The 27,418-nt window shown below is 46.8% G+C and overlaps 1 protein-coding gene across 4 annotated transcripts in view; it reads right to left on the bottom strand.

The window, feature by feature from the left end:
- The window catches only part of LanB2 (laminin subunit gamma-1), a 529,033-nt gene that overhangs the window by 17,961 nt on the left and 483,654 nt on the right, over positions 1-27,418 (bottom strand). For all 4 annotated transcript variants that reach the window (XM_069305575.1, XM_069305583.1, XM_069305589.1 and 1 more), the window contains 3 exons: positions 16,835-16,965; positions 13,446-13,569; positions 9,887-10,058 (listed from right to left, as the gene is read on the bottom strand). In XM_069305575.1, coding sequence (XP_069161676.1) covers positions 9,887-10,058; positions 13,446-13,569; positions 16,835-16,965 — 427 coding nt within the window. The remainder of the gene's footprint in view (positions 1-9,886; positions 10,059-13,445; positions 13,570-16,834; positions 16,966-27,418) is intronic.

Here is a 27,418-nt window from a genome sequence, read left to right as displayed (position 1 = left end):
AGATTACAAAAATGTTATGAAATAGTTACAAGCAATAAGCACTGACTGAAATAAAATGTTATCTGGTGGGCCTCTCAGTAGCTTCAAGACAGTTACATGAGGCAATATGATCACTATGTACAAAATAGTAACGGGAATCAATTAAATTTATAGGGAAGAATTCCAGAAACCTGGAACTTCAAGAACACAAGGTCATAGATTTAAACAAATTAAACAAAGTTACCGAACAAATATAAGAAAATTTACGTTCGTAAACAGAGTGGTAGACGGTTGGAACAAGTTATGTCAGAAGGTGGTGGAGGCTAAAACCATCAGTACTTTCAAAGTGTTATATGACAAAAAGTGCTGGGAAGACGGGACACCACGAGCGTAGCTCTCATCTTGTAACTACACTTAGGTAATTACTTAGGTATTGTTAAGTCTTGGAATACTAACCTGTCAGAAGCTAGTACAGTATACGTTTCCAACATTTTGCGATGTGAGAAGTGCTTAGGAATCAGAGATTTACCCATAATAAAAAATCCAGCACTGAATGTCTTGAAACGTCTCCTTTTATATGTTAGATTAAGGACCTATCCAAAATGCTATACCTGCTTGATACCTGGTTGATGGGGTTCCGGAAGTTTCTCTACTCCCCAAGCCCGGCCCCAGGCCAGGCTCGACTTGTGAAGTCGATACGTGTTAGTGGCTTTGCAAGGTTGTAAGAACAAAAATGTACTCTCACAACCCAATTACCTTCTTGCATATAAATAAATACTTTATTTCAGGCTTTTTTTTATTAGCTGTCCACTTCCAGTTGTCAGGTCGGAGAACTTCGCGTTCTTCTCTCAAAGCAGAAGTTTTGTTCCTTTTACCCTGACAGGCAGTTACTTCATCTGCAGCCACCTTCTTTTCTGGGGAAGAATGGAATGGTTGGCATTTGAGGGATCCTTTGTTTATTGATTCATGGTTCATTTGGGCATGGGTGCATCATTTGCTTTGCCAAGTTGCGGCTATTTGTTGTTACCGGCATGCCACCTAGACCGTTTCAGGGGTCTCATTATTTGTTAATCCTATCTTCTTGTCCCCTGTTCCAAGACCTGTTACCTCAGGTCACAAAGAGTGTCATTAAATCTAACCACCCTATAGTCTATCCTAGGGTTCAGGATGTTGGCAAGTTTGTGTCTCTTGATTACTATATTTAATAATATATCCTGGGCTGATATTAGGGCTTGGGTGTTTTTCTAAATCTAATAGGTTCCTGGTGGCTTGGTGCCTGGTCAGTGTTCTTGGTCTCCCTTGGAGTGTGTTGCTTTGTGTAGGATTTCCCATCCTAGTCTCTCCTCTTCAATAGTTTGATCTTTGATCTCCTCCTACCTGGTAAATCCCAGGTTACTCTTCTCTGTGGTTAACTAGTGGGAACTACTGTTGAGCCCCTCAAGAATACCAGTATTGAAGGAAATGAAACACCCCTTTCTGGGTGGGCCTCAGTGGCACATTTGTTCCTACCCTCCCTTCCAGTATTGTTTTATTTTTCTTAAGCTCCAAAGTGAGGATTGTTGACACGGGGAGCCGGCAGCTTCCATTGGTTCTGCCAACTTGAGGTGGCCAGCTGAAAATAGAGTGTTTGACCTAACTACTGGGTGGTTAGGTCAAACCACCTAACAAACCACCTGGATTGTTTGCAGAATCTTTTGCTGCTTTGATTCTTTCTCTCTGTGAACCTTGCAGTTGTCTTCTTTGCTTTGCTTGTGAGAAGAGCTGCCAAGCTTGTATGTTTCTTTAGTAAGAATGATCTTAAGTATCCACTGGTCCCTGTGCCTTTATGATGGAAGCCAGGTTCTGGCTCTGGTCTCAGGTAGACTATTAAGGAATCATAGGGCTGATGTGAGTCAAATGTGGATCTGTCTCAGTGCAGCTAGCTACAGGCACCCACAGAGGCTTTTATTTGCATGGAGTGTTTTCACAGGTTTAGTTTGACTCTAGGGATATCAAAGGGATATTTATTTCTGGTGTGGTGCTTATATGTTCTGTTACATCTATCAAGGAATAGTTTCAGATCAGGACTAGCATTTAAAAACAAGATTTTGTACATGTAAATAGCACAAGAGAATGTGCTGAGTAAGTGTATGTTTAGCATGTTTAGGAATTTAAGCAGAGGGATTGTGTGACACCCTAAGACAAGAAAGAGTTTGTTTATATATAAATAAATAAATATATATATATATATATATATATATATATATATATATATATATATATATATATATATATATATGTATATATATATATATATATATATATATATATATGTATGTATGTATGTATGTCGTACCTAGTAGCCAGAATGCACTTCTCAGCCTACTATGCAAGACCCGATTTGCCTAATAAGCCAAGTTTTCACAAATTAATATATTTTCTCAAATTTTTTTCTTATGAAATGATAAAGCTACCCATTTCATTATGTATGAGGTTAATTTTTTTTTATTGGAGTTAAAATTAACGTAGACATTATGACCGAACCTAACCAACCCTACCTAACCTAACCTAACCTATCTTTATAGGTTAGGTTAGGTTAGGTTAGGTAGCCGAAAAAGTTAGGTTAGGTTAGGTAGTCGAAAAACAATTAATTCATGAAAACTTGGCTTATTAGGCAAATCGGGCCTTGCATAGTAGGCTGAGAAGTGCGTTCTGGCTACTAGGTACGACATACATACATACATACATACATACATACATACATACATACATACATACATACATATATATATACAGTGGTACCTCGGAATGCGATTGTCCCTGTATGCGAGATTTTCGGAAGGCGAGGTGTATTTACTCCAAAAATTTGTCTCGGAAGGCGATGGTTACTTCGGGAGTCGAGTTTGAACGCGAGTTTGTTGATACGCGTACAGCCGACCTAGCGCGTGGTCGTTCGGCGATCGTCGCCCCTCTGCCCCGCTGCCCCTCAGTTCACCATTGTCTCGCGCGCAGTGACTAGCCCCACATCAATTCTTGTCGTGAATTTTCAGTGTTTTGTTGGATTTTTGGTGATTTGTCTATACAATTTGTTATTATATATCTCACCATGAGTCCCAAGAAAGCCAGTGGTAAGGATAAAGGCCAGAAAGCTCATGTGAGGATGACAATAGAGCAGAAACAAGAGATCATTCGAAAGCATGAGAACGGTACACGTGTTGTTGATCTTTGTAGGCAGTACAACAAAGCGACATCAACAATATGCACTATACTTAAGAAGAAAGATAAGATTATGAGTGCTAATGTGGCAAAAGGAGTAAGAACATTAACGACACAAAGACCACAAATACTTGAAGAAGTGGAAAAGTTGTTATTAATTTGGATACACGACAAGGAGTTGAGGGGTGATAGTGTTTCGGAGGCCATTATTTCTGAGAAAGCCAGGGTGTTGCACGAAGACCTTCTAAAGAAGACCCCTGCAACGAGTGATGCAGAAAAGAAAGAGTTTAAGGCAAGCAGGGGCTGGTTTGAAAAATTTAGAAAGAGAAGTGGTATCCATAGTGTTACAAGGCATGGGGAGGCAGCCAGCTCAGACAAACCAGCCGCTGGACGATTTATTGACGAATTTAAAGAGTTTGCAGAGGCTGAGGGATACCTACCGCAACAAGTGTTTAATTGTGACGAAACAGGACTGTTTTGGAAAAGAATGCCTAAGAGGACATACATTACCAAGGAGGAAAAATCCTTGCCTGGACACAAGCCTATGAAAGATAGGTTTACGCTTGTGCTGTGTTCAAATGCGAGTGGCGATTTAAAAATTAAACCCTTGCTAGTGTATCATTCTGAAAATCCAAGGGTTTTCAAACAGTATAATGTGCAGAAAACCCGTTTGTCTGTGATGTGGAAGTCTAATAAAAAAGCATGGGTGACTAGGCTTATTTTTTCGGAGTGGGTGAATGAAGTGCTGTGCCCTGCCATAGAAAAATATCTGCAGGAGAAACAATTGCCACTCAGAGCCGTGCTTCTCCTTGACAATGCTCCTGCTCATCCTCCAGGCTTGGAAGATGATTTGATGCCTCAATGCAATAAATTCCTCACAGTTAAATTCCTTCCTCCTAACACCACTCCTCTAATTCAGCCTATGGACCAGAAAATCATAGCGAATTTTAAGAAACTGTATGAAAGGGCACTTTTCCGGAAATGTTTTGAAGTGACTGAAGCCACAAACCTCACCCTCAAAGAGTTCTGGAGAGAGCATTTTAACATTTTTAGTGCTTTAAAACTCGTTGACAAAGCCTGGCAAGAAGTGACTCAAAGAACCCTGATCTCTGGCTGGAGAAAATTGTGGCCTGAAGGTGTGAGAGAACTAGACTTTGAGGGGTTTGAGCCTATAAATGATGCGCCTATTGTTGAGGAAATTGTTAGTCTAGGCCAGAAAATGGGCTTGGAATTGGATGGTGATGATGTGGAGGAGTTGGTGGAAGAACACAACGAAGAACTGACCACCGAAGAACTCCTAGCCCTTCAACAGGAACAGGAAGCCAACACAGCAGCGAATGATTCTGCAGTGGAGGAGGAGGTGGTGGCAACAGCACCAGCGAATGTCCCTTCTGCAGTAATGAAGAAGGTGTGTCAGATGTGGGAAGAGATTCAAACAACTATTGAACACACTCACCCAGACAAAACTGTAGTAGGCCGTTGTCTTAATCTTTTCAATGACACTGTGATGCCTTACTACAGAGAGAGCTTGCGAAGAAGGGAAAAGCAAGCTTTCATGGACAAATATTTGGTGAAGAAATCGAGCAGTGAACCTCAACCAGGACCTAGTGGCACTCAGGTTAAACGTCCCAGGGAGAGCACACCAGAAAGGTCCTCACTGCCTGATGTGATTATGGAAGGGGACTCCCCTTCCAAACACTAACTCCTCTCCTACTCCCCCCTCCTCACCATCTTCCATACGCCTACAGCACTCGACAGTAAGGTAAGTAATAACTGGAACATACTTTTGTAGGTTTATTTAGATGAATTAGGTATAAAAATTTAGTTTGATGTGGGGTTTTTGGGGTAGTCAGGAACGGATTAATTCATTTCCCTTTATTTCTTATGGGGAAATTAACTTCGGAATGCGAGTTTTCGGAAGGCGAGGCGTCTCCAGGAACGGATTAAAATCGTATTCTGAGGTATGCCTGTATATATATATATATATATATATATATATATATATATATATATATATATATTATTAAATATGACCGAAAAAGTAAGATTAATAATTCTAACACGAATTTTCTCAATCTTTCGTACATTACGCTTCACTGTTGGAGGTAAATCAAAAATCACTTCTCCAAAATTCATTTTTATTTCTAGTCTGACGCGACACGGGCGCGTTTCGTAAAACTTATTACATTTTCAAAGACTTCACAAATACACAACTGATTACAACTTACGTCTCTCTGATATTATATCTACATTTGAGTGAGGTGGGAAGGGTGACGTGGCATTAACACAAGACAGAACAGGAGGGGATATTAATAGGGTATTTAAAAGTATCAACACAAGACAGAACAGAAACAATGGGTATTGAATAGAAGTGTTTGTAGAAAGCCTATTGGTCCATATTTCTTGATGCTTCTATATTGGAGCGGAGTCTTGAGGTGGGTAGAATATAGTTGCACAACTATATTCTACCCACCTCAAGAATATATATAGATATATATATATATATATATATATATATATATATATATATATATATATATATATATATATATATATATATATATTATATATATATATATATATATTATCTGACAGAAGATTTTTGCTGGGTGATGATGGGCTTGAGGTAATTTGCAGTGGTTGAACCCCCATGCACTGTTACCGTATGTTAGATAGGGACAGATTAGCATGTAGTATATAGCGAAAGGAGAGCATGGTAGGGAATGCAATATCTGTTTTTAGAGAGTATTCCAATAGTTTTTGAAACTTTTTTTTTGGTTATGTGGCGTAGATATAGTATGTGGGTGCTGAAGTTAAGTCTTTTGTCTACATAAAGGCCAAGGAAGTTTCCATCGTTATTAATGTTAATGTTAACATTGTCTATTTGAAAGAGAATTTGGTATGATGATTTACTTTAAAATAAAATGAAGATCTTTTCTATGTTTAGTGTGAGTTTGTTGGTTGACATTCATAGGTGAACTTTTTAAATTCATTATTTACAATATTATTTAGTGTGTGTGGGCAGTGATCTGAATAAATGAAGGTAATATTGTCAGCAAATAGTATAGGTTTAAGAATGTCAGACATTTAGCAAATCATTAATGTATACAAGAACTAGGAGGTCCAAAGATGCTGCCCTGTGGCACTTCTACTCTCAATGGTAGAGTGGGGGAGGCTTATGTCGTTGATGGCGACAAATTGATTTGTCACTGAAATATGATCGAATATAGTTCAAAGCAAGGCCTCAGATTTCGTAGTGATGAAAGTTTAAGTAAGAGGTAGTTATGGTTTACAGTATCAAAGGCCTTTCTCAGGTCAATGAAGAGGCCAGTAGGGAAATCATTTTTGACAAAGGTTGTGTAGATTATATCAAGCAGACTAATAATGGCATTATCGGTAATCTCTTGGGAACAGACGCCAAACTTGCAGGGACTTGTTGAATACTGTATGTAGAATCTCAGAAGGTAGGAGTAGAGTTGTATGTAAACAAAAATTCATATATTGTATTTTTTATAGTATCGGTAGATTTGTACCTGTACCTGGATGGGGTTCTGGGAGTTCTTCTGCTCCCTCTCTACTTGTTAGACCTTGGTCCAACAGGCTGTTGCTTCTAGCAGCACACAGGCTCACACATATCCACCACAGCTTGGTTGGTCTGGCACTTCAAGAGAAAGCTAGATAGTTTTCTTCAAGAAGGTGTCCACGTTTGTTCCTGCAATATTTCTTATACTCGCTGGGGGCATGTTGAACAACCATGGACCTCTGATGTTCTTGCAGTGTTCTCTGACTGTGCCTATGGCACCCCTGCTCTTCACTGTTTCTATTATTTCCAAACCACCACATTTGCCGGCGGAAATACACCACAGAAAGGAAGGGCAAAATACATCACCCAGACGTAACCCCCCAGAGAAACAGGCAGAAGTGAACCGAAAACTGAGGGACAAAAGGAGTGGGAGCAAGCATAGCAAACATCCAGGGACACTGGGCCCAAACCCCAGGGCCCAGATCCAAGCACAGACAGAAAACCCTAAACTGAGTGAAAAACCAACACCTAAGCGTTCCCAGAAGAACAGGAGAAGGGCAGAACTCCCTAGAAAAAGAAAGCAAAACGGAGAAATGGCAATGGGAGAATAACACCTCTGAAGGTGAAAACCCGCCCCCAAAATCCAAGCGCACACTCCCAGGCACATGTAAACAAACTGCAGCACTGCCCTGGTGGCCATGCGGGGAAGCGACCAGCAGAAAAGAAAATGGACACCATAACAAAAGGAAATGCGGCTGATGTAAGAGATCTGAAAAAATGCCAGCAAATTTGGGATCATAACCAGAGGAGAGAGATGAAAAGCCCCACCCAGATAGCAGAAAACCCAGGTAGGGGTAAACAGCCCGAGAATTGCTAGCTGGCATCCCCCCTCCACAGCCCCAGGAACCTGCAACAGAGGCCCTAGGGCAGAGCTGTCCTCCACGCCTTCCACCCCCTGAAGAAAAGGCAGAGTTAAGGGAAAAGGCAGCAAAGAAAGGGCTGCTGGTAAGACCCAGAAGCCTCGGCAGGAGGAGCAGGCTCGAATGCTTCCATCCCCAACCTGAACCGATCAGCCCCCGAAACCGCCTGAGTCTCAGTATCAACTAAACCTCGCCCCGACCCAGACATCCACAGATGGATAAGAGCAGGGGAGGGTAGGGGGGGAGGAGAGAAAAGCAAACAACGCCTAACCAAAACAGGGCAGCCCCGGGGCATCCTCGGGGCATCCGGGCAGGAAACCAATCTAGCGCATTGCACAAACCTAAACCTAGCATGCAATGCAGATGCTGCTTGCACCTTAACAGAAATACCATCAAAACAATACTGTACTGGAGAACAAGCAGAGAACACGACTCGCAAGACTCCAAGTCAAAGGTGTCTTTGACCAAACAGACAGCATGACGGAGGCAAAAGAGGTGACTGTCACCCAAAGACATGGGCACACGACAACCTTCGAACCTGCACAAGGCAGGCTGGAATCCGGAAAATGCATCCATTGGTCCACTGAGCCCTGACAGGGTTTTCCAGGGCCCATAGGCTGACTGCTACGGGAAGCCCAGGCAAGGTGTTGCTAACAGGTTAATACCCAAAGCTAACAAGGGGGAGAGCAAAACACTGAAAGCCCTACGATACGTACAATCATGGGGGCCTAGCAGGGGGCCACCAAAGTATTTATAGTGGAATGATAGCCACACCAAGCAGACCCCCACCAGGCACGAAAAAAAAAGAAAATAGAAAACCCCGCAAAAGTACAACGTCCCGAGAGGAAACAGGAACCAGCCGCCGCATAGGTAGGCATGTTGCACAACACCTTGACGTCCTAACCAGCACGATACCACTCCCTGCCCAAGGCCAAACAAGGGCCACAAAACCCCAGCAGGCCTCAAGGCCGTGGTAAGTGCTAAGCAGCAAGAACCCTCCAACGAAAATGGTTTCCCTAGTACACCAGGGAAGAGAACTCTAACACACAAGGGCAGTACTCACTAGACACCTAGGGAAGGATGCCCCTAAGCTCATGCAGCCCCAGCACTGATCTGGAACACCTGGCCTCTACACACAACAACATGCAGAGGTTGCCACTAAGGCAAATACTGCCTTGGAAACTAAGGCCAGAGTAGATGTCCACCCCGGACCACATTAGCTTTTGAACTGGAGGCCTGAGTAGCCAGTGCAGGGGGGGGGGGGGGTCCTTGGCTCCCCTCCCCCCTCTTGGGGAGGGGAGTGGAGGGCTGCGTGGATGAGCGGCATGGCAGTGGAGTGTGACGTTTGCTTGCTTGCTTGTTTCCTTGGGATTGGAGGGAGTTCTACCTCTGTTCGGTTTTTAGATGTTAGTTTCTTACAATGTGGGGTTTGTTTTGTTATGCCTACCTTTCTGGGTGCCTAACCCCAGTTGATGGCATATAAGGAAAACCCCCAACCACGGAGGTTTTTAGGGCCATTGCTTCCTGAAACCTCTCCGAAGGGGCCAGGTTCTGGCTTGTGGTCCCTGGTAGGTTGAACTCCATAGACTAATTCCCTGGTCTAATGTATCACACATTAGCCCGATAGCGCCAGAGAGCCGTAGGGGCTACCAATAGAAATGACTGTTTGTATTTTTTCATTGGGGTCAAAACAAATTCTGAGCAGTTGCTTGCTTTGAAACATTTTTGGGATTTTGTCCAGAATTGGGCACCAGATTCTGATCGTGGTCACTGGTAGGGGCTTTTGAGTCACAGAGGCCTGGGGCCAGATTCACGAAGCAGTTACGCAAGCACTTACGAACCTGTACATCTTTTCTCAATCTTTGACGGCTTTGTTTACAATTATTAAATAGTTAATGAGCTCCAAAGCACCAGGAGGCTGTTTATAATAATAACAACTATTGATTTGGAAGTTTTCATGCTTGTTAACTGTTAAATAAATGTAACCAAAGCCGTCACAGATTAAGGAAAGATGTACACGTTCATAAGTACTTGCGTAACTGCTTCGTGAATCTGGCCCCTGGTGTGTTTCCTAAGGTTTTGTCATTGTCAGGTTATAGTATCAGGGAGCTACTAAGTGGTTGAAGGGACATCTCATTTCACTGAATACCGAATTTTTCAAGTACAGTACTCTAGTACAGGTACAGTATTTGCAACTCTGAAAATAGTATCTTCTTGTAACCTGTTTAAAAATGTTTTAATTAAAAACATAACCAAGACTGTAGCTTACCTTGAGCTTTTAGTTCAACGGCATCTATTGGAGGGATGGCTATGCTTGAAGCCTCAGTGCTAAATGCTAGAGCTTCACTGTATTTTTCTTTGGCAAGTTCTCGTGATTCATTTGCCACTTGCATTGTTTTTTCATGTGAAGTTGAGAGGCTAAGTACGTCATTGTTCAAGTCCTGGGGAATGAAATTTCAGAAGCATTGTGGTCATTGTCTTCATTTGTGTGTTACATCTGTATTGTTTACAATATATTGTTTACAATATAATGTTTAAGAGGTTTTGAGAAGTTTTTTAAAGTAAAAAACCAGCATTAAATGTAATGAAACATTATTTTCTGTGTGAGCTCTGGAGGCTCCCTGGAGCTATTGGCCTGAAATGCGATACAGTATATTAGTCTGGGGCATCCGTCAATTGGAGTTCAGCCTACTGGGGTCCACAAGCCAGAACCTGGCCTCCCTTAGAGGCTCAGGGAGCAATGGCCTATGGAAATCCCCATGTGATTGGGGGCATTCCATGTCTGCCATCGAACAGGGTTAGACACCCAAGAAGGTGCTTAGGCATAACAAAACGAACAAACCCCACATGGTAAGAAAATTGCAACCGAAGATCATACAGAGAGGCAGAACTCCTACAACACCCAAATAAACAAGGAAACAAGCAAACGTCATACACTCCTGCCGCACCACTTGTTCACAGTGCAAACATCCCTCAGTGCTCTTGGAGCACCTGGAGCGGCGATGTTCGCATGGCAATGTTCACACAGCAAACATCATGGCTCCATCCCTCCCCAGGAAGGGGAGGAGGGAGTCCAGGACCTCCCCTTCCCCCAGCCAGCTACTCATACCTCCAGTTCGGAGGCTGGGCATCAAAAGCAAAACAAAACCGCCGACCAGAGGGAGGGAGGGAGGGAGGGTACCAAGGAGAGACCCAAACCCCGGAACAGGAAAGAAGGGGAAACCGGATCAACCTAAAGCGCGTCCCCGTTCACAGAAACCGAGGCACATAGGTAATGGCGAAGAGCTGTTACACATGCCACATGATGCACATGATGCACCCCTCGCCTGACCAACCAAGCATCATTGACCCAAGGGCCCCTCCGGAAAGCTGCCATCTCGTTCTTCACCAGAAAAGAAGGATACGGGTGCAACCGAACAAACCGACTACAAGGACCGAAAGAGCAGAAACTCCTGTACTGGAGGAGAGCATGAAGCTCACCAACCCTTTAGAGGTACTCCTGGCTGCATTTTATATGACTTTTATATGTTCTAGCTGTCCAAAACACCCAGAGACCAATGCCAACAGAAACAGTCTTGGTAAGCAATCCAGAACTGAAGGGGCCACCACAAACCGACGAGAAGAGAGAAAGGAGAGCAACCTGTGCAGGCAGAGTATGAGTAGGCCGGAGGTGAAACAAAGCACGATAAAATTTACAAAATGAGGTGGAAGTGACATCCACCCCGAACTCAAGCTGAAGCAGCTCTGTCAGCGGCACACAATACCAGGCGACAGTATTCTGCATCAAATGATGGTCCTGAAAAAGTCAAGAAAGAAAGAAAGGACAAAACAATCCAATCAGAAATAGAAGACAACCTAGGAAGAGAGAGAAAACAATGAAACGAATGCCAGGAAACAATATACTGTAGCCGAGATGAAGCTCAGGTGGGACACCACAAAGAAGTCACATGGTCACCAGGTAAGTGGTGATACACCCCCATCAAAAACACCATATGCGAATTGCAGAACTCCTGGAGGGAGTGGGGGAGAAAACCGAACCAGCCATGTACCGGAGCGGTCTGATCTGCTGAAAAAAGTGGAGCCGCAGAAAATTCCCCTAGGTTCAGACAGTGCAAGCAGCGCCTGAAACCAAGGCTGGGCTGGCCACCAAGGAGCAAGAACCGGAAGCAACAGCTGGATCGGAGAAGAGAGATACAGGTAATTCCACCTTGACCAATTCTGCTGAAAGACGTCCATTGCGACAGCTCCACAGTTGGAGGAATGGCGCTACATATATTGGGAGATGCCTCAACCAGCAGAGCCAACTGAAGGAGTTGCCATCGACTGTCCATTCTGTGGACAGTGGAATGAACCGAGACAGGTCGTCCGCCAGGACATTGGACACTCCCCGGATATGAAGCGTACAGAGAGCCAAACCCCTGAGAATCCAGCAGACGATTCACCCAAAGTGACGAGCCCAAAAGAGCCAAGAACCGAAGAGAACCCCCGCAGTTCAGGCAATGAACCACCAGACAGCAGTCCGAATGGAGCCAGATCGTGGATCCCCGAGTGACCCGAACCCTCTGAAAAGACAGCCAAACCGCCGTAAATTCCCACAATGTGCTGTGAGCACGACAGAGCCCATTACCCCTGGCCAGCCTGGTGAGCATTGGGCACAAAGCCTCAGCCGAGAGATGAGGCATCTGTGAATACATCGAGCGAGGGCTCGGGTAGGTGCCAAGGCACAGAACCCAAAAAAATCTGAAGAGGAAGCTGATGACGCAGCAACCAATGCAAGGTCCCCAGAGGCCAAACCCAGCGATCACGAGAGAGTTGGAAGGGACAGCCCTGAAGGAACCAGAACAGATTCCAAAGCCAGACCTGACCTGGCTGGCCTCCAAAATATCGGAAGTCATAAATAAATAAATAAAATATCGAATTAGCCAAACAAGGCAGACCCCCCTCCAGGCAAGGAAAACAGAAAGAAAATAAAAACCCTGCAAAAGGACAATGTCCCCAGAAGGAACAGGAATCGGCCGCCGCATAGGTAGGCAAGCTGCACAGTACCTTACCAGCAAAAATACCACTTCCTACCTAAGGTCAAACAAGGGCCATGAAAACCCCTGATGGCCCCAAGGGCAAGATAATTGCCAAGCAGCAGAGACTCCTATGGAAGCAGTTCCCAAAAGCTCTATGGAAGATAACCCAAGGGTAGTACTTACAGAGCACTTAGAAAAGGTAGCCCTAAGCACATACAGCCCCAGTATACTGATGTTACACCTGGTGACCACACCACAAACAGTAGATAATACCACCAAGGCAAAACACTGCCAAGAATCCGAGGCCAGAGTTGATAACCGCCCGAGATCGCATCGACCAACGAACTGGAGGTGTGAGTAGCCGGCACAGAAGGTCCAGGGAGGGAAGGGCTGCGCAGACAAGCGGCGCAGCGGTGGTATATGATGTTTGCTTGTTTACTTGGGTGTTGGGGGAGTTCTGCCTCTCTGTTCGATCGTCAGATGCAATTTTCTTACCATGTGGGATTTTTTTTGTTATGCCTACCTTTCTGGGTGCCTAACTCCAGTCTATGGCAGACATGGAATGCCCCTAATCACATGGAAGTTTCCATAAACCATTGTTCCTAGTGCCCCTCTGAGGAAGGCTAGGTTCTGGCTTGTGGTCCCCCAGTAGGCTGAACTCCAATTGACTGATACCCCAGACTAATATATATCCCATATCAGTCTGATAGCTCCAGGGAGCCGACGGGGATCCCCACAGAAAATAGGAGGAAACAAAATAAATACACTTCCTTATTTAAAATGTTAACAAAATCCACACCAACTTGTTACCTTTATAATATCTGTCATGTTGCGCTGCTCATCAAGTGCCTTGCGTGCTAGCAAGTATGCGTCGCTGGATGTATTGCGAGCATCATAAGCAACCTGCTCAATACTTTCTGCTTCATCTTCTTGTCTGTTTAAGTAACATTAATGTTTATTTGAACACATTTTTGCCTAATATTTTTTGCTTAAGGTGGTTGAATTACCTAAAACATTAAAGGCCTAAAGATTTCAGATGTAGACAGTAATTTTGTGTAGTGGTTCAGACAGAAACACAGAAAAGTATCAATGTCTTCTCCCAGGGTGTTGGGCCTAAAACCTATTAATTCCAGGAGGATTATTTAGACCATCACAATAGCTTATTAACCACTGCACTGCACAGAGTGCCATGTGGCGCTGGATCAAGGGTGCGCAGAGCACCACATGGCGAGAGGCAGTGATGGAGGGAGGCATTGAGGGAGGGGTGGGAGGCAGTGATGGAGGGAGGCATTGAGGGAGGGATGGGAGGCAGTGCTGGAGGGAGGCATTGAGGGAGGGATGGGAGGCAGTGATGGAGGGAGGCATTGAGGGAGGGATGGGAGGCAGTGATGGAGGGAGGCATTGAGAGGGGGAGAGGCAGTGATGGAGGGAGGCATTGAGGGAGGGGTGGGAGGCAGTGATGGAGGGAGGCATTGAGGGAGGGATGGGAGGCAGTGATGGAGGGAGGCATTGAGGGAGGGATGGGAGGCAGTGATGGAGGGAGGCATTGAGGGAGGGATGGGAGGCAGTGCTGGAGGGAGGCATTGAGGGAGGGATGGGAGGCAGTGATGGAGGGAGGCATTGAGGGAGGGATGGGAGGCAGTGATGGAGGGAGGCATTGAGGGAGGGATGGGAGGCAGTGATGGAGGAAGGCAGTGATGGAGAAATGGGAGGCATTGATGGAGAGAGGCATTGAGGGAGGGATGGGAGGCATTGATGGAGGGAGGCACTGAGGGAGGGATGGGAGGCAGTGATGGAGGGAGGCCTTGAGGGGGAGGCAGTGATGGAAGGAGGCATTGAGGGAGGAATGGGAGGCATTGAGGGAGGGATGGGAGGCAGTGATGGAAGCAGGCATTGAGGGGGGGAGGAGGCATTGAAGGAGGGATGGGAGGCAGTGATGGAGGGAGGCATTGAAGGAGGGATGGGAGGCAGTGATGGAGGGAGGCATTGAGGGGGGGGGAGAGGCAGTGACGGCGGGAGACATTGAGGAAGGGATTGGAGTCATTGAGGGAGGAATGGGAGGCAGTGACGGAGAGAGGCATTGAGGAAGAGATAGGAGGCAATGATGAAAGGAGGCATTGAGGGGGAGAGGCAGGGATGGACGGAGGCATTGAGGGAGGGATGGGAGGCAGTGATGGAAGGAGGCACTGAGAGGGAGAGGCAGTGATGGAAGGAGGCACTGAGGGGGAGAGGCAGGGGGGTGATAGAAGCAGTGAGGGAGGTAGGGTGGTGATGGTGGGGGATGAGGGAAGAGTGGCAGTGAGGGAGGGAGGTGTTTGGTTAATTAAGGTTCACTTGTTGTGTGGTTCACTTGTCCACTTGTGTGATCCAACTTGTCATATGAAGGAATTATTAATTGTAACCTGTGATAGAATGGGCACTAACACAGGAACTAACTTGGAACGCAATTACACAATGAACTTTATTTCATTTTTGTTATACAGTATAAAATATATCCTACCTGGAAAGTAACCTACCTGGTTACTTGAAAAAATACCAACATCTTAGCTTCGGAAATACCGGAGCCCCGGAAATAACGACCAGGGTACAGCCCCCATATAGGCCGTTAAATTGAGTGGATACTGCTCAGAAAGTGTGATAAAATGTTATTCATGTGCTGGAGGGACAGACACGAGGTGAATATGTTGACAACTATTCACACCGGTGCAATGTTGGACAGTGGCAAAGTTAACTTTGCAACAGGGGTGCAAATGTATAAATCTGATTGTGTCATTGACTACAATGTAAATAAGCATTTAGTAGATAAAATTGACATGATGGTCGGTGCCTTCAAGTAAGTGAGAAAATCTGAAGTGGACCAAGAAATTGTTTTTCCACCTTGTTGATGTTACAGTGCTGAACTCTGTCATCACATATCTCGTGAAATTTGGCAAGAGACCACCTATCTATATATTCAGTGTTGCTCTAGTGTCACAACTGCTGGTGAAACATGGAGTGGAGGGTAGTGTTGTGCCATGTGAGGTGCCATCAACAATGCCTCATGCACTTCCTGACAGACTCAGGTGAAAAGATTACCTTGCTGTACACAAGCTTGGTTATATGCCACAGGAACATGTGAAAAGGATAAACGTTCCTTCGTTGTTTGCAAGAACACGCAACGTGAGGAACAGAAGCGAAGATCCATCTGCTCTTGGTGCATTGAGTGCACAGTTCCCTTGTGCTACATTGACTGCTTTAGTGACTCACTAAACACTAGTCTTTACTAGTGCTAGTCTAGTCTTTACTCACTCACTAGTGCTTTAGCACACTCGCATCACACACTCACGCAGTTGTAAGTGTTCATAGTGTTGTATATAGTCTGTGATAGTGTACAGTGTGTAAATAAGTTGTAAATGTAAATAATTAAACATGTAAAATAGAAAATATGAACAATGTTTGTGGACACATTCATGATACATGTAACACAATTTCATTGAATGGTACGGATATTCCTCTGCCTGAATATTGTAAACCTGTTCAATATACATAGGATTAGCCAGAAAAAAAGAAAAGAAATGCATTTGTAATTGTGCTGAAAAAATGAACATAAAAATATTTGTGGCAACTCGTACTAGTTGAATCTGGCGCACGACTGCCTCCGGGAGTCTCTGTCACGGGCGACCACCAAGCCATGATATCACACCCAACTTTCTGGACACAATTGTGGCCAAAGTACATTTGTGCAATATTTTCAACATGTAATCAGGGAAGGGTATTTAACAATTTTGGAATTAAAAAAATTTGCAAAGAATTTATTTTCAGCACACCACGGGTGTCATATTTTAAGGCAGAGCAGCACAGTGGTTAACCAACTAACAAATGTACTTTGGCCCTAAACATTACCTAGGACTAAAAGTAAAGGCTTAGTGTATATACACCGAGAAGCAAAGAAATTTTCCTGGCAAGTGTTGGTTTACATTAATTAAATGAAAATATGTTAACTATTTTTAAAGTTGTGGATCTTGGCAACTTACCATTTTTTTCTAAAAGTTCTTAACCAATGTACTGTACAATAATTCACTTTGGAAAATATACTGTACATTAATATACATCCATTAATTCACAAGTAGTAGATACTATACTGTACTACTTAGCTGTTCTATAAAGTGAAGTAAAATTAATTATAATATTGATTTTTATTACAATAAATTAATACATACTCATCTGCTAAGAGGCGGGCTTCCCGAGCAATTTCTGACATGCGAGCAGATTGCTGACCAAATTGGTTGGAACGATCAAAGGCCGTGCTCAGTGCATCATTTCCTTGCACATCTAAGTATACTTGTGCATTCTGTGAAATAAAATCATGTATGCAATTTATTCCTTGTGTCAGGTACAAAACATAATTTTACAACATATTTCTACGACTAGATGTAGTTCAATTACGAAAGAGTAATAAAAAACCAGCGTTGAATGTAATGAAACGCCATTTTCTGGGTGAGCCCCGGAGGCTCCCTGGAGCTTATCGGGCTAATGTATGTTATATTAGACCGGGACATTAGCTAAGGAGTTCGGACCTACCAGGGACCAGCACCAGAACCTGGCCCCTTCAGAGAGGTTTCAGGGAGCAATGGCCCTGGAAAACCCCTTGTGGTTGGGGTTTTCCTTATCTGCCATCGACCGGGGTTAGGCACCCAGAAAGGTAGGCATAACAAAACAAACCCCACATGGTAAAAACTAAAACAAAAACCGAACATAGAGGTAGAAACTCCCTACAATCACAAGGAAACAAGCAAACAAGCAAACATCACACTTTACTGCCGCGCCGATCGTCCGCGCAGCCCTCCCCGTCCCGGGAGGGGGAGGGGGGAGCCCCGGACCTACCGTGCCGGCTGCCAAGCTCCAGTTCAGAAGCTAAGCTTCAACCAACGCGAAAAAACCGCCGACTGGTGTGAAGGAGGGTTGCCAAGGAGCCTCCGGTGCTTACCCAGAAAATGGCGTTTCATTACATTCAACGCTGGTTTTCTGTGGGGAGCCCCTACGGCTCCCTGGAGCTTCATACCCAAAGAGAAGGAAAAGAAAGGGCTAACCCGGGAGGCGGCCGCCACAAACACTGCAACGCAAAGCCAAGACAACCGGTCGCAAACCTGCGACCCAAGGCAACAAGAACGCCCAAGAACAGACGCACATATGGATGGGCGGCCAAAAACCTGTGCGACCCACAAATCCCTGCGCCCGAAATGAGCCCGAGACGTCACCAACACAGCAGCAAAAGCTGCAAACGTCTGAACAGCACGGGCGCAAAGACAGACCGCAGGCTGGAAGAATGAAAACACTGCGGACGACCTGGGAGACCCGAGCCCTGAAAACAGGAAACGATGGAACCGGATCAACCACAGCGCATCCCCAGACACTGTACGCCGACAACAGCAAAAAACACAACCGGACAACACAGGACGCACCCCCCGGCCAAACCAATCAAGTACCAATACCCCAAGAACCCCTCTGGAAAGCAGCCGTCTCGACCGGCGCCAGGACAGAGAAAGGCTGCACACCTATAAAGCTACCACCAGTACCAAAGAGCAGGAAACTGAACCGAAGGGGCTACCACAAACTGAGGGGAAGATAAGAAGGCACCCTGAACAAGGACCAGGATGGCTCAGGCGACGCATGAGCAGGCCGGAGGGGAAACAAAACACGAGAAAATGTAAGAAACGTCATACTGTCTCCAAGACGAAGCTCGCAGGTGGGACACCGTCAACAAAGCCACCTGAACACCATAGAGATGGTGATACCTGCGTCAAAATACCAGACGCGAAGAGCCAAGGAGAAGGCCGAACCAGTCACGGACAGGACCGATTCGGCCTGCTGAAAGAGGCGAAGCCTCAGGAAAAACGCCCCAGGTACGGACACCTATCAAGCAGCGTCTGAAAAGAAGGCCGGGCCGGCCACCATGGAACCATAAGGACTGTTCTTGCGGGAATGGGCTGCAACCGAGCCAGAATCCGAAGCAACAGCTGGACCGGGAGAAGAGGGACAGGTACCCCCCACCTCGACCAGTCCTGCCGAAAGCATCCACCGTGAAGTCCTCGCAAGTGGGAAAGGGTGCCACAAAATGGGTGACGCCTAGACCACGCTGACCCGAAGATGTCCATGGCCAGGAGTCCATATGCCCGACAGAGCCAACAAAACGAATCGGCGACGACTGGCCAACCCACGAAGAGGAATGAACCGAGACAGCTGTCCGCCAGGACGCAGGACACACCCCGGACACGAACCTCACGGTTGGCCAAACCCCTGTGGTTCCGGCAAGAACCACCAGAGAACAGTCCAAACAGAGCTGAATGGTAGAGTACCTAGTGACCCAAACCCTCCGAAGCGCAAACCAGACAGCCATGAACACCCGAACCGTGCTGTGAGCCCGACGGACAGACAGACTCCATCAACCTCAGCCGACCTGGTGAGCACTGGTCACAAAGCCCCAGCCGAGAGACGACCCGTCCGTGAATCCACCGAGCGAAGGCTCGGGGAGGTGCCAAGGCACGGAACCCCGAAAACCCCAAAGAGGAAGCTGGTGACGCAGCACCAACACAAGATTCCCGGAGGAACCCAATGAATGCAAGAGGCGGAAGGGGAGTCTCCGCAGGAACCAACAGATGTCGTAACCAAACCCGACTCCGCGGGCAGACAAGCATGCCGAAGTGCAGACTCGCGCACAACCGCCCAAGCAACCGCTGAGCAACCCGGGACCCCCTCCTGAACAGCCAAAGGCGGGACCACAGCCGCAGTAACACTTCTGGAGGGAAGACAATGAGGGGCCCCAAGAGCCTTAAACAAGGCCCAGGTCCGAACCCGGGACGGAAACAGATGGAAAAACCTCCAGATCACCAGAAAATCAAACCCAGCGATCTGGAAAGAACCATCCCCTGGCGAGCAGACAAGCGGACTGACTGGGAGCCCACACCAGCCAGTCGTCGAGGTAGGCCAGACACCGAATCTCAGACACAGACAGGGCACTAAGATCCAGTAAAGATGCAAAAAGTATACGAAGTGCCCATTACAAAATAGGGAAGGCAATAAAAACAGCAAACCTGAAGCCCCACCACCAACCGTGCTAGCCCCAGAAAAACTGGAGAGGAACGTGCCAAGAAGTGACCTGGAGGTCCAGGGCCACCATCCATGCACCCGGCCCCAACAGAATCCGAACAGGAGACAACAGTCCTCCGAGAAGGGCATAGGATCCAGGGCGCAGACTGAAGAAGTCCAGAAGAACTGCAGACGGGAAAAGCTCATGACTGCAAAGAGCAGACGGGAAGCCCAGAAGGATGGGGCGGATCGACCACGCCCCACGCACCCACGAAGAGGAAATGACGAAGCACAGGGGAAGAAGCCCACCCCGCCAGCTCTGAACCCCCCCAAGGGGGAGAAGCCGTCCTCCGATGCCAGCAGAGGCCGGAAGACAACCCAAAGCGCCCACCAACAGCGGGACCAAGCGAGAGGCAACAGAGCAAGCTGCACCCCCAGCGCCCAGTCAACAGAGAAGGGAACAAAACCCCTTCCGAAAGAAAAAGTACACTACCTAAGTCATGAGGAGAGACTACGGGAATTAAACCACACTTCGCTGGAAGATGAAGTGAGGGGAGACCTGATCATCACATTCAAGATACCCAAGGGAATCGACAGGGTTGATAAGGACAGGCTATGTAACACAAGGGGCACACGCACTAGGGGACACAGGTGGAAACTGAGTACCCAAAAGAGCCACAGACAGATTTTTTTTTTTTTTTTTTTTTTTTTTAGTGTCAGAATGGTAACGGGAAAGCACTAGGAAGTAATGTGGTGACTCCACACACAAGTAACGAGGCTGACCCCCATACCATGTCACATGTAGACATGATAGAGCCCAATAGGCATAGGAACCTATACAGCTGTTGTGTGGTGCCCATATCTTAAGTACATCAACAAACTGGAAAAGGTGCAAAGACATGCTAATAAGTGGCTCCCAGAACTGAAGGGCAAGAGCTACGAGGAGAGGTTAGAAGCATTAAATATGCCAAAACTAGAAGACAGAAGAAAAAGAGGTGATATGATCACTACATACAAAATAGTAACAGGAATTGATAAAATCGACAGGGAAGACTTCCTGAGACCTGGAATTTCAAGAACAAGAGGTCATAGATTTAAACTAGCTAAACACAGATGCCGAAGAAATATAAGAAAATTCACCTTCGCAAATAGAGTGGTAGACGGTTGGAACAAGTTAAGTGAGAAGGTGGTGGAGGCCAAGACCGTCAGTAGTTTCAAAGCGTTATATGACAAAGAGTGCTGGGAAGACGGGACACCACGAGCGTAGCTCTCATCCTGTAACTACACTTAGGTAATTACCTGTTGATAGACGGTTGAGAGGCGGGACCAAAGAGCCAGAGCTCAACCCCCCGCAAGCACAACTATGTGAGGACATATATTGTAAAAGTACAAGTCGCCGACTAGTGGGCACAGAGCACTACGCCGGACAGGCAAAGAAGGCACAACAACTGCATCAAAAGGCCCACCTCGACAGCAAAACCGCAAAGTCCCAGCACAACCACAACATGTGCCAAGACCCAAAAATATCAGTCTGCAAGCCAGGAAGACCCCGGAACCCCAGAAGGCAGAACCGGGTCACATGAGGAAACAAAAGTCCCCTGAACCCAAAAAAGAGGGCCCAAGAGGAAGAAACCTCCAGAACGAAACCAAGGAACCCAAAGGAACCCAGAATCGAACCAGGAGGAGCCCAAACCACCACATTTGCCGGCGGAGAACACCACTGAAAGGCAAAGCACAGCCCCCAGCAGAACCCCCTGGGAAAACGGTCCCAACAGACCGAAAACTGAGGGACAAGGTGTGGGAGCAAGCATACCAGCCAGGGGCACTGAGCCTAAACCCAAAGGCTCAGACCCAAAATCAACACCCAAACGTTCCCAGAGGAACAGGCAACGGCAAGAAAACACCAGAAAAACAAAGAAACGACAACAGGAGAACAAAAACCCCGAAAAAAAATTGAAAACTCACCCAAGACGCTCGCTCGCACACCCAGACGCATGTAAACACACCGCAACGCCGCCCTGGTGGCCACACTGTGAAACCGGCAGACGAAAATGGCCGCCAGCAGGGGCTGTGACTGACGCTAAATACACAAAAACACGCCAGCAAATGTGGGAAGCTAGCAGACTGGATGGGCGAAAAACATCGCCCAACAGCAGAAAAATCCCGGCAGGGGCAAAACCGCCCCAGAACTGCTAGCAGGCAACCCCCACAGCCCCGGGAACCAACAACAGAGGCCCCGGGGCAGAGCCGTCCTCCAAGCCCTCCGCCCTTAAAGAAAAGCAAGAGTCCATGGGAAAGGCAACAAGAAAGGGCCGCTGGTAAGACCCAGAAGCCTTGGCAGGAGGCACAGGCTCAAACCTCAGTCCCCGACCCGAACGGGGCAGCCCCCGAAAACCGCCCGAGTCTCTGCCGCAACTAAACCCCGCCCCGACCCCGAAACCCGCAGACGGTCCGGAGCCGGGAACATGGAGGGAAAGGGGCGAGCAGCACCTAACCAAACGGGGCGGCCACGGGGCATTTGAGTGGGAAACCAACCTAGCATGTTGCAGCAACCTAACCTGGCTTGCAACACGGATGCCGCCTGTACTCTGAACAGTAATAACATCAGGGGAGTACTGGAGAACAAGCAGAGAATCTCTCGCAAGACTCCGGGTCAAGGTGTCAGTGACCCAACAGGCAGCATGACGGAGGTAAAAATGGCGACTGTCACCCGGAGACAAGGGAACAGCAACCAACGATCCCGTACAAGACGGGTTGGAACCCGAAAGACACATTCAATGGTCCCCCGAGCCCAGACAGGGGTTTCCAGGGCCCGTAGGGTAACAACTACGGGAAGCCCGGGCAAGGTGTTGCTAACCGGTTAAGAAACCCAAACATAACAAGAGGGTAGATTATAGCACTGAAAACCCCTGAGACGTGTACAATCACGGGGGCCTAGCAGAGGGCCGCCAAACACTACCAGTGGAACTATAACCACCTTAGGCAGACCCCCATCAGGCATGAAAAATTTAAAACAAAAGAAAAACCCCGCAAAAGTACACCGTCTCCAGAGGCAACAGAAACCGGCCGCCGCTTAGGTGGCAGGCTGCGCAACACCTTGACGCCCTAACCAGCACAATACCAATCCCTACCCAGGGCCAAACAAGGGCACCAAGCTCCAACTGGCCCCAAGGGCGAGGCAAATGTCAAGCAGCAAGAACCTCTACGGGAATGGTTCCCGAACGCCCCAGGGAAGATAACCCTGTTACGCAAGGGCAGTACTCACAGGGCGCTTAGGGAAGTCAGCCACTAATCACATGCAGCCCCGGCACTGATGAAGTACTCCTGGCCACCGCACAACACAACACACGGCAGTGAATGCCACACAAGGCAAACACCGCCTAGGAAACTGAGGCCAGAGAAGCGTCAATCCCGGTTGACATTAGTGAACGAACTGGAGCTTGGCAGCCGGCGCGGTAGGTCCGGGGCTCCCCCCTCCCCCTCCCGGGGCGGGGAGGGCTGCGCGGACGATCAGCGCGGCAGTAAAGTGTGATGTTTGCTTGTTTGCTTGTTTCCTTGTGATTGTAGGGAGTTTCTACCTCTATGTTCGGTTTTTGTTTTAGTTTTTACCATGTGGGGGTTTGTTTTGTTATGCCTACCTTTCTGGGTGCCTAACCCCGGTCGATGGCAGATAAGGAAAACCCCAACCACAAGGGGTTTTCCAGGGCCATTGCTCCCTGAAACCTCTCTGAAGGGGCCAGGTTCTGGCGCTGGTCCCTGGTAGGTCTGAACTCCTTAGCTAATGTCCCGGTCTAATATAACATACATTAGCCCGATAAGCTCCAGGGAGCCGTAGGGGCTCCCCACAGAAAACCAGTGTTGAATGTAATGAAACGCCTCTTTCTGGTAGAGCCCCGGAGGCTCCTTTAAACTTTTTTGCTGAGATGGCTCCTGTCTATTATGTCATATTACTCAAGAGAGTTCGTCTTGGATTACTGGGGACCTAGCCCCCCCCCCCTCCCCACAAAGGTGCAGAGAGTAGGTGACCTTTGCCACTTCACTGGTAAAGCAGCCAGAAAGTCAGTGAAGCAATACAGAAAACCACAAAAATTCAGAGGACCCGAAGCCTCAAAAACTGACAAACAACTTCCCCAAACAATGCAAACTAAATAACTGAATCACTCAAAACTAGCTTGATACTTTAGCCTCAACAAACTGCCACCGTGGGTCCCAGAGGTGGACAGGGGTAACCTGCATCGCATTCCTAGTACCTGGGCTTCCTGCTGGAAACACTCACCCTGCAGGCCCTGGAAACACACCCCCCCACCACACACACACATGAAAGGTGTTCAACCCATCTGGTTTTAACTGTATTTTCTAGTGTTTTGGCCACCACGCTTGTTAATGACACGGGTCTATAATTTAGAGGATCTTCTTGGCTATCATTTTTATGGATTGGAACAACGTTTACCTTTTTCCATATACAGTGGAACCTCGAATAATGAATTTAATCCGTTCTGGCACCGAGCTCGTTATGTGAAACGCTCGTCTTTCAAAACGAATTTCCCCATTTAAAATAATGGAAATCAAATTAATCCGTTCTACTACCGAAAAACATCAATATGATATTTGATGTTTTAAATAATAGAGCAGCCTACCTGACAAACACTGAACGAATCTTTTTGACATTTTGTTTTAATTTCATTTCTTTTTCTGCAAAAAAGTCAGTGCTTTGCAACATCACAGCAGTCACCCCTTTACATCCCACCATCATTAGCATCTTTAAACAAAAATAAAATTTTTTATTTACATCATCGTAGGTGTCCGAGAATGTGCGAGAAGCAGCGCGACCCCACCATGTGGTGTTGTCGTTATTCAAACGAGCGCTAGCCAAACGAGACGAATTGTCAGCGATCGGGGCGCTCGTTACCCAAATTGCTCGCCAATTGAGGTGCTCGTCACTCAAGGTTCTACTGTACAGGCATACCTCAGTTTAAGAGTTTAATTGGTTCCTGGAGACGCCTCGTATTCCGAAAACTCGTATTCCGAAGCTAATTTCCCCATAAGAAATAAAGGGAAATGAATTAATCCGTTCCTGACTACCCCAAAAACCGCACATCAAACTAAATTTTTATACCTAATTCATCTAAATAAACCTACAAAACTATGTTCAAGTTATTACTTACCTTCTTGTTGAATGCTGTAGGCGTATGGAAGATGGTGAGGAGGGGGGAGGAGGAGAGGAGTTACTGTTTGGAAGGGGAGTCCCCTTCCATAATCACATCACATAACCCCATGCCTTGTAACACTATGGATACCACTTCTCTTTCTAAATTTTTCAAACCAGCCCCTGCTTGCCTTAAACTCTTTCTTATCTGCATCACTCGTTGCAGGGGTATTCTTTAGAAGGTCTTCGTGCAACACCCTGGCTTTCTCACAAATAATGGCCTCCGAAACACTATCACCCCTTAACTCCTTGTCGTGTATCCAAATTAATAACAACTTTTCCACTTCTTCAAGTATTTGTGGTCTTTGTTTTGTTATTGTTCTGACTCCTTTTGCCACTTTAGCACTCATAATCTCATTTTTCTTCTTAAGTATAGTGCATATTGTTGATGTGGCTTTGTTGTACTGCCTACAAAGTTCAACAACACGTGTACCGTTCTCATGCTTCCGAATGATCTCTTGTTTCTCCTCTATTGTCATCCTCACATGGGCTTTCTGGCCTTTATCCTTACCACTGGCTTTCTTGGGACCCATGGTGAGATATATAATAACATTGTATAGTCAAATCACCAAAAATCCAACAATACACTGAAAATCCGCGAGAAGAATTGATGTGGGGTAGTCACTGGGTGCGAGACAATGGTAAACTGAGGGGCGGAGGGGCGACGATCGCCGAACCACCACGCGCTGGGTCGGCCTGTACGCGTATCAACAAACTCGCGTCCCGAGGTAACCCTCGCGTTCTGAGACATATTTTCCGAGGAAATCCTGCTCGTATTCGGAAAAACTCGCATACAGGGACACTCGCATTCCGAGGTACCACTGTATCTGCTAAGATTCCTGTGCACAAGAATGTCTGAAATATTAATTGAGGTGGAATGCTCAGCTCAGTTGCACATTCTTGCAGCACCTAAGGTGAAACTCCATCTGGCCCAACTGCTTTATTTAATTCTAGCCCCGAGTAATTTTTCCACTTCGTCTTGAGATACCTTTATGTCTTTCATGGCATGATATGGAACTTGTTTTGGTATTATTTCCAACTCTTAAATCCTCATTTTGTACAAACACACTTTGGAACTGTTCATTTAGTGCTTCACACATTTCTTGTTCATTCTCAGTAAACTTGTTCTCCATTATCAATCTCTGGATTTTATCTTTTACATGCAGCTTGCTTTTAACCACTGCACTGCACCACCCGACCTGCCATTGGCTATGAGTGTTGCACCACCTGACTTGTAAGCAATGTTGGGATATCGTAAAACTCAAAATGCTTCAAAATGCAAGCGCGGTGGTTTGGTTATGAGAATGAGGCCTGAAGCCTCCCCTGAGCGGCAGAGATCTTGACAAAAATTCCTAGCTTGCCCCTGGGTCGTGGGTAGGCTCAGTTCTGTTTCAGCAATCATGGCTGCAACACGCACCTCTAGCTCCCATCCCCTGTCGGACGTGGTGTTGAAAGATCGCTGTCTGAAGGGGAAATTCAGACATTATTGTTTGAAGAAGAAAAGGGTAGTGATAATGATGAACCAAAGCACAATAAAGACCTAACACAAGTGATGCAGACACAGATGTGGACTATACAGCGACTGTGTCTTGTACAGGGTGAGCGCCAGGCATTGTGCAGCCTCACAGGTCATCACCCTTGCCAGTATTATCACCACTTTTGTCATTTTCCATTTTTAACAAAAGTAATACTGTAGATGAATAATTTTCTGGGTTCAGTGAACCTAGAAAATCCCCATCCCGGCGCACCTCATGCGTTGGGATGCAGGAAGCCGAAAACCTCCGGAAGGATGGGACCGACGAACCCAAAGGGACCCCGGAACTGAACCCAGGGAGGGACCGATACCATATCTAAGTCAAACGCAGAAGTGGGAAAGGAAAAACCCCCTCCTTATAACAACAAGCCCTGCTGGGAAGGAACAAAACCCCAAGCAGAGTCCAACAAGCCCCAAGGTCCCCCAAGTGTAATCCCTCCCCAGCCCCATGGGCCCCCATCGCATCAATCAATGGGCTGAGCTGTCCCCCAAAGCCCAGGCCTAACAAGAAGAATCCAGAACAGCTGTACAAGTAGGAATAAAGGGAGCTGACTGGTCAGACTCAGATGCTTCGGCAGGCGGACCCAGCTCAAACGCCTCCGTCGCCAGCCCAGAAGGGGCAGTCCCCAAGATTGCCTGAATCTCCACACCATCTCAACCCTGGACCAACTCCGAAACCCTCAGACGCTTCGGAGCCCCAACCAGGAGGGTGGGGGGGGAGCAGAATGAACCACAGAAGGGGAGGAACGAGGGGGCACGGATGGAAACAAGGTCAAAGTGACCAAAACCCCAAGGTACAGGTCTCTAAACCCAAAACGAGACAGTTTTGAGGCTTCTGGATTAGCAACCAACCAAGCACTTCGAAGCAACCAAAACAGAGATTGCAACGACTGAGCCGCCTGTACCCGAAGACCCAAATCAGAGGTCCGGGTAACCTGAGTCACCAACAAGCAACAGAGCTCACAGGACTCTGGGTCG

Source organism: Procambarus clarkii, chromosome 6, assembly GCF_040958095.1.
Source record: "Procambarus clarkii isolate CNS0578487 chromosome 6, FALCON_Pclarkii_2.0, whole genome shotgun sequence".
In the NCBI taxonomy this organism is placed as follows: Eukaryota; Metazoa; Arthropoda; class Malacostraca; order Decapoda; family Cambaridae; genus Procambarus; species Procambarus clarkii.
This window is presented reverse-complemented; position numbering and strand designations above follow the sequence as displayed.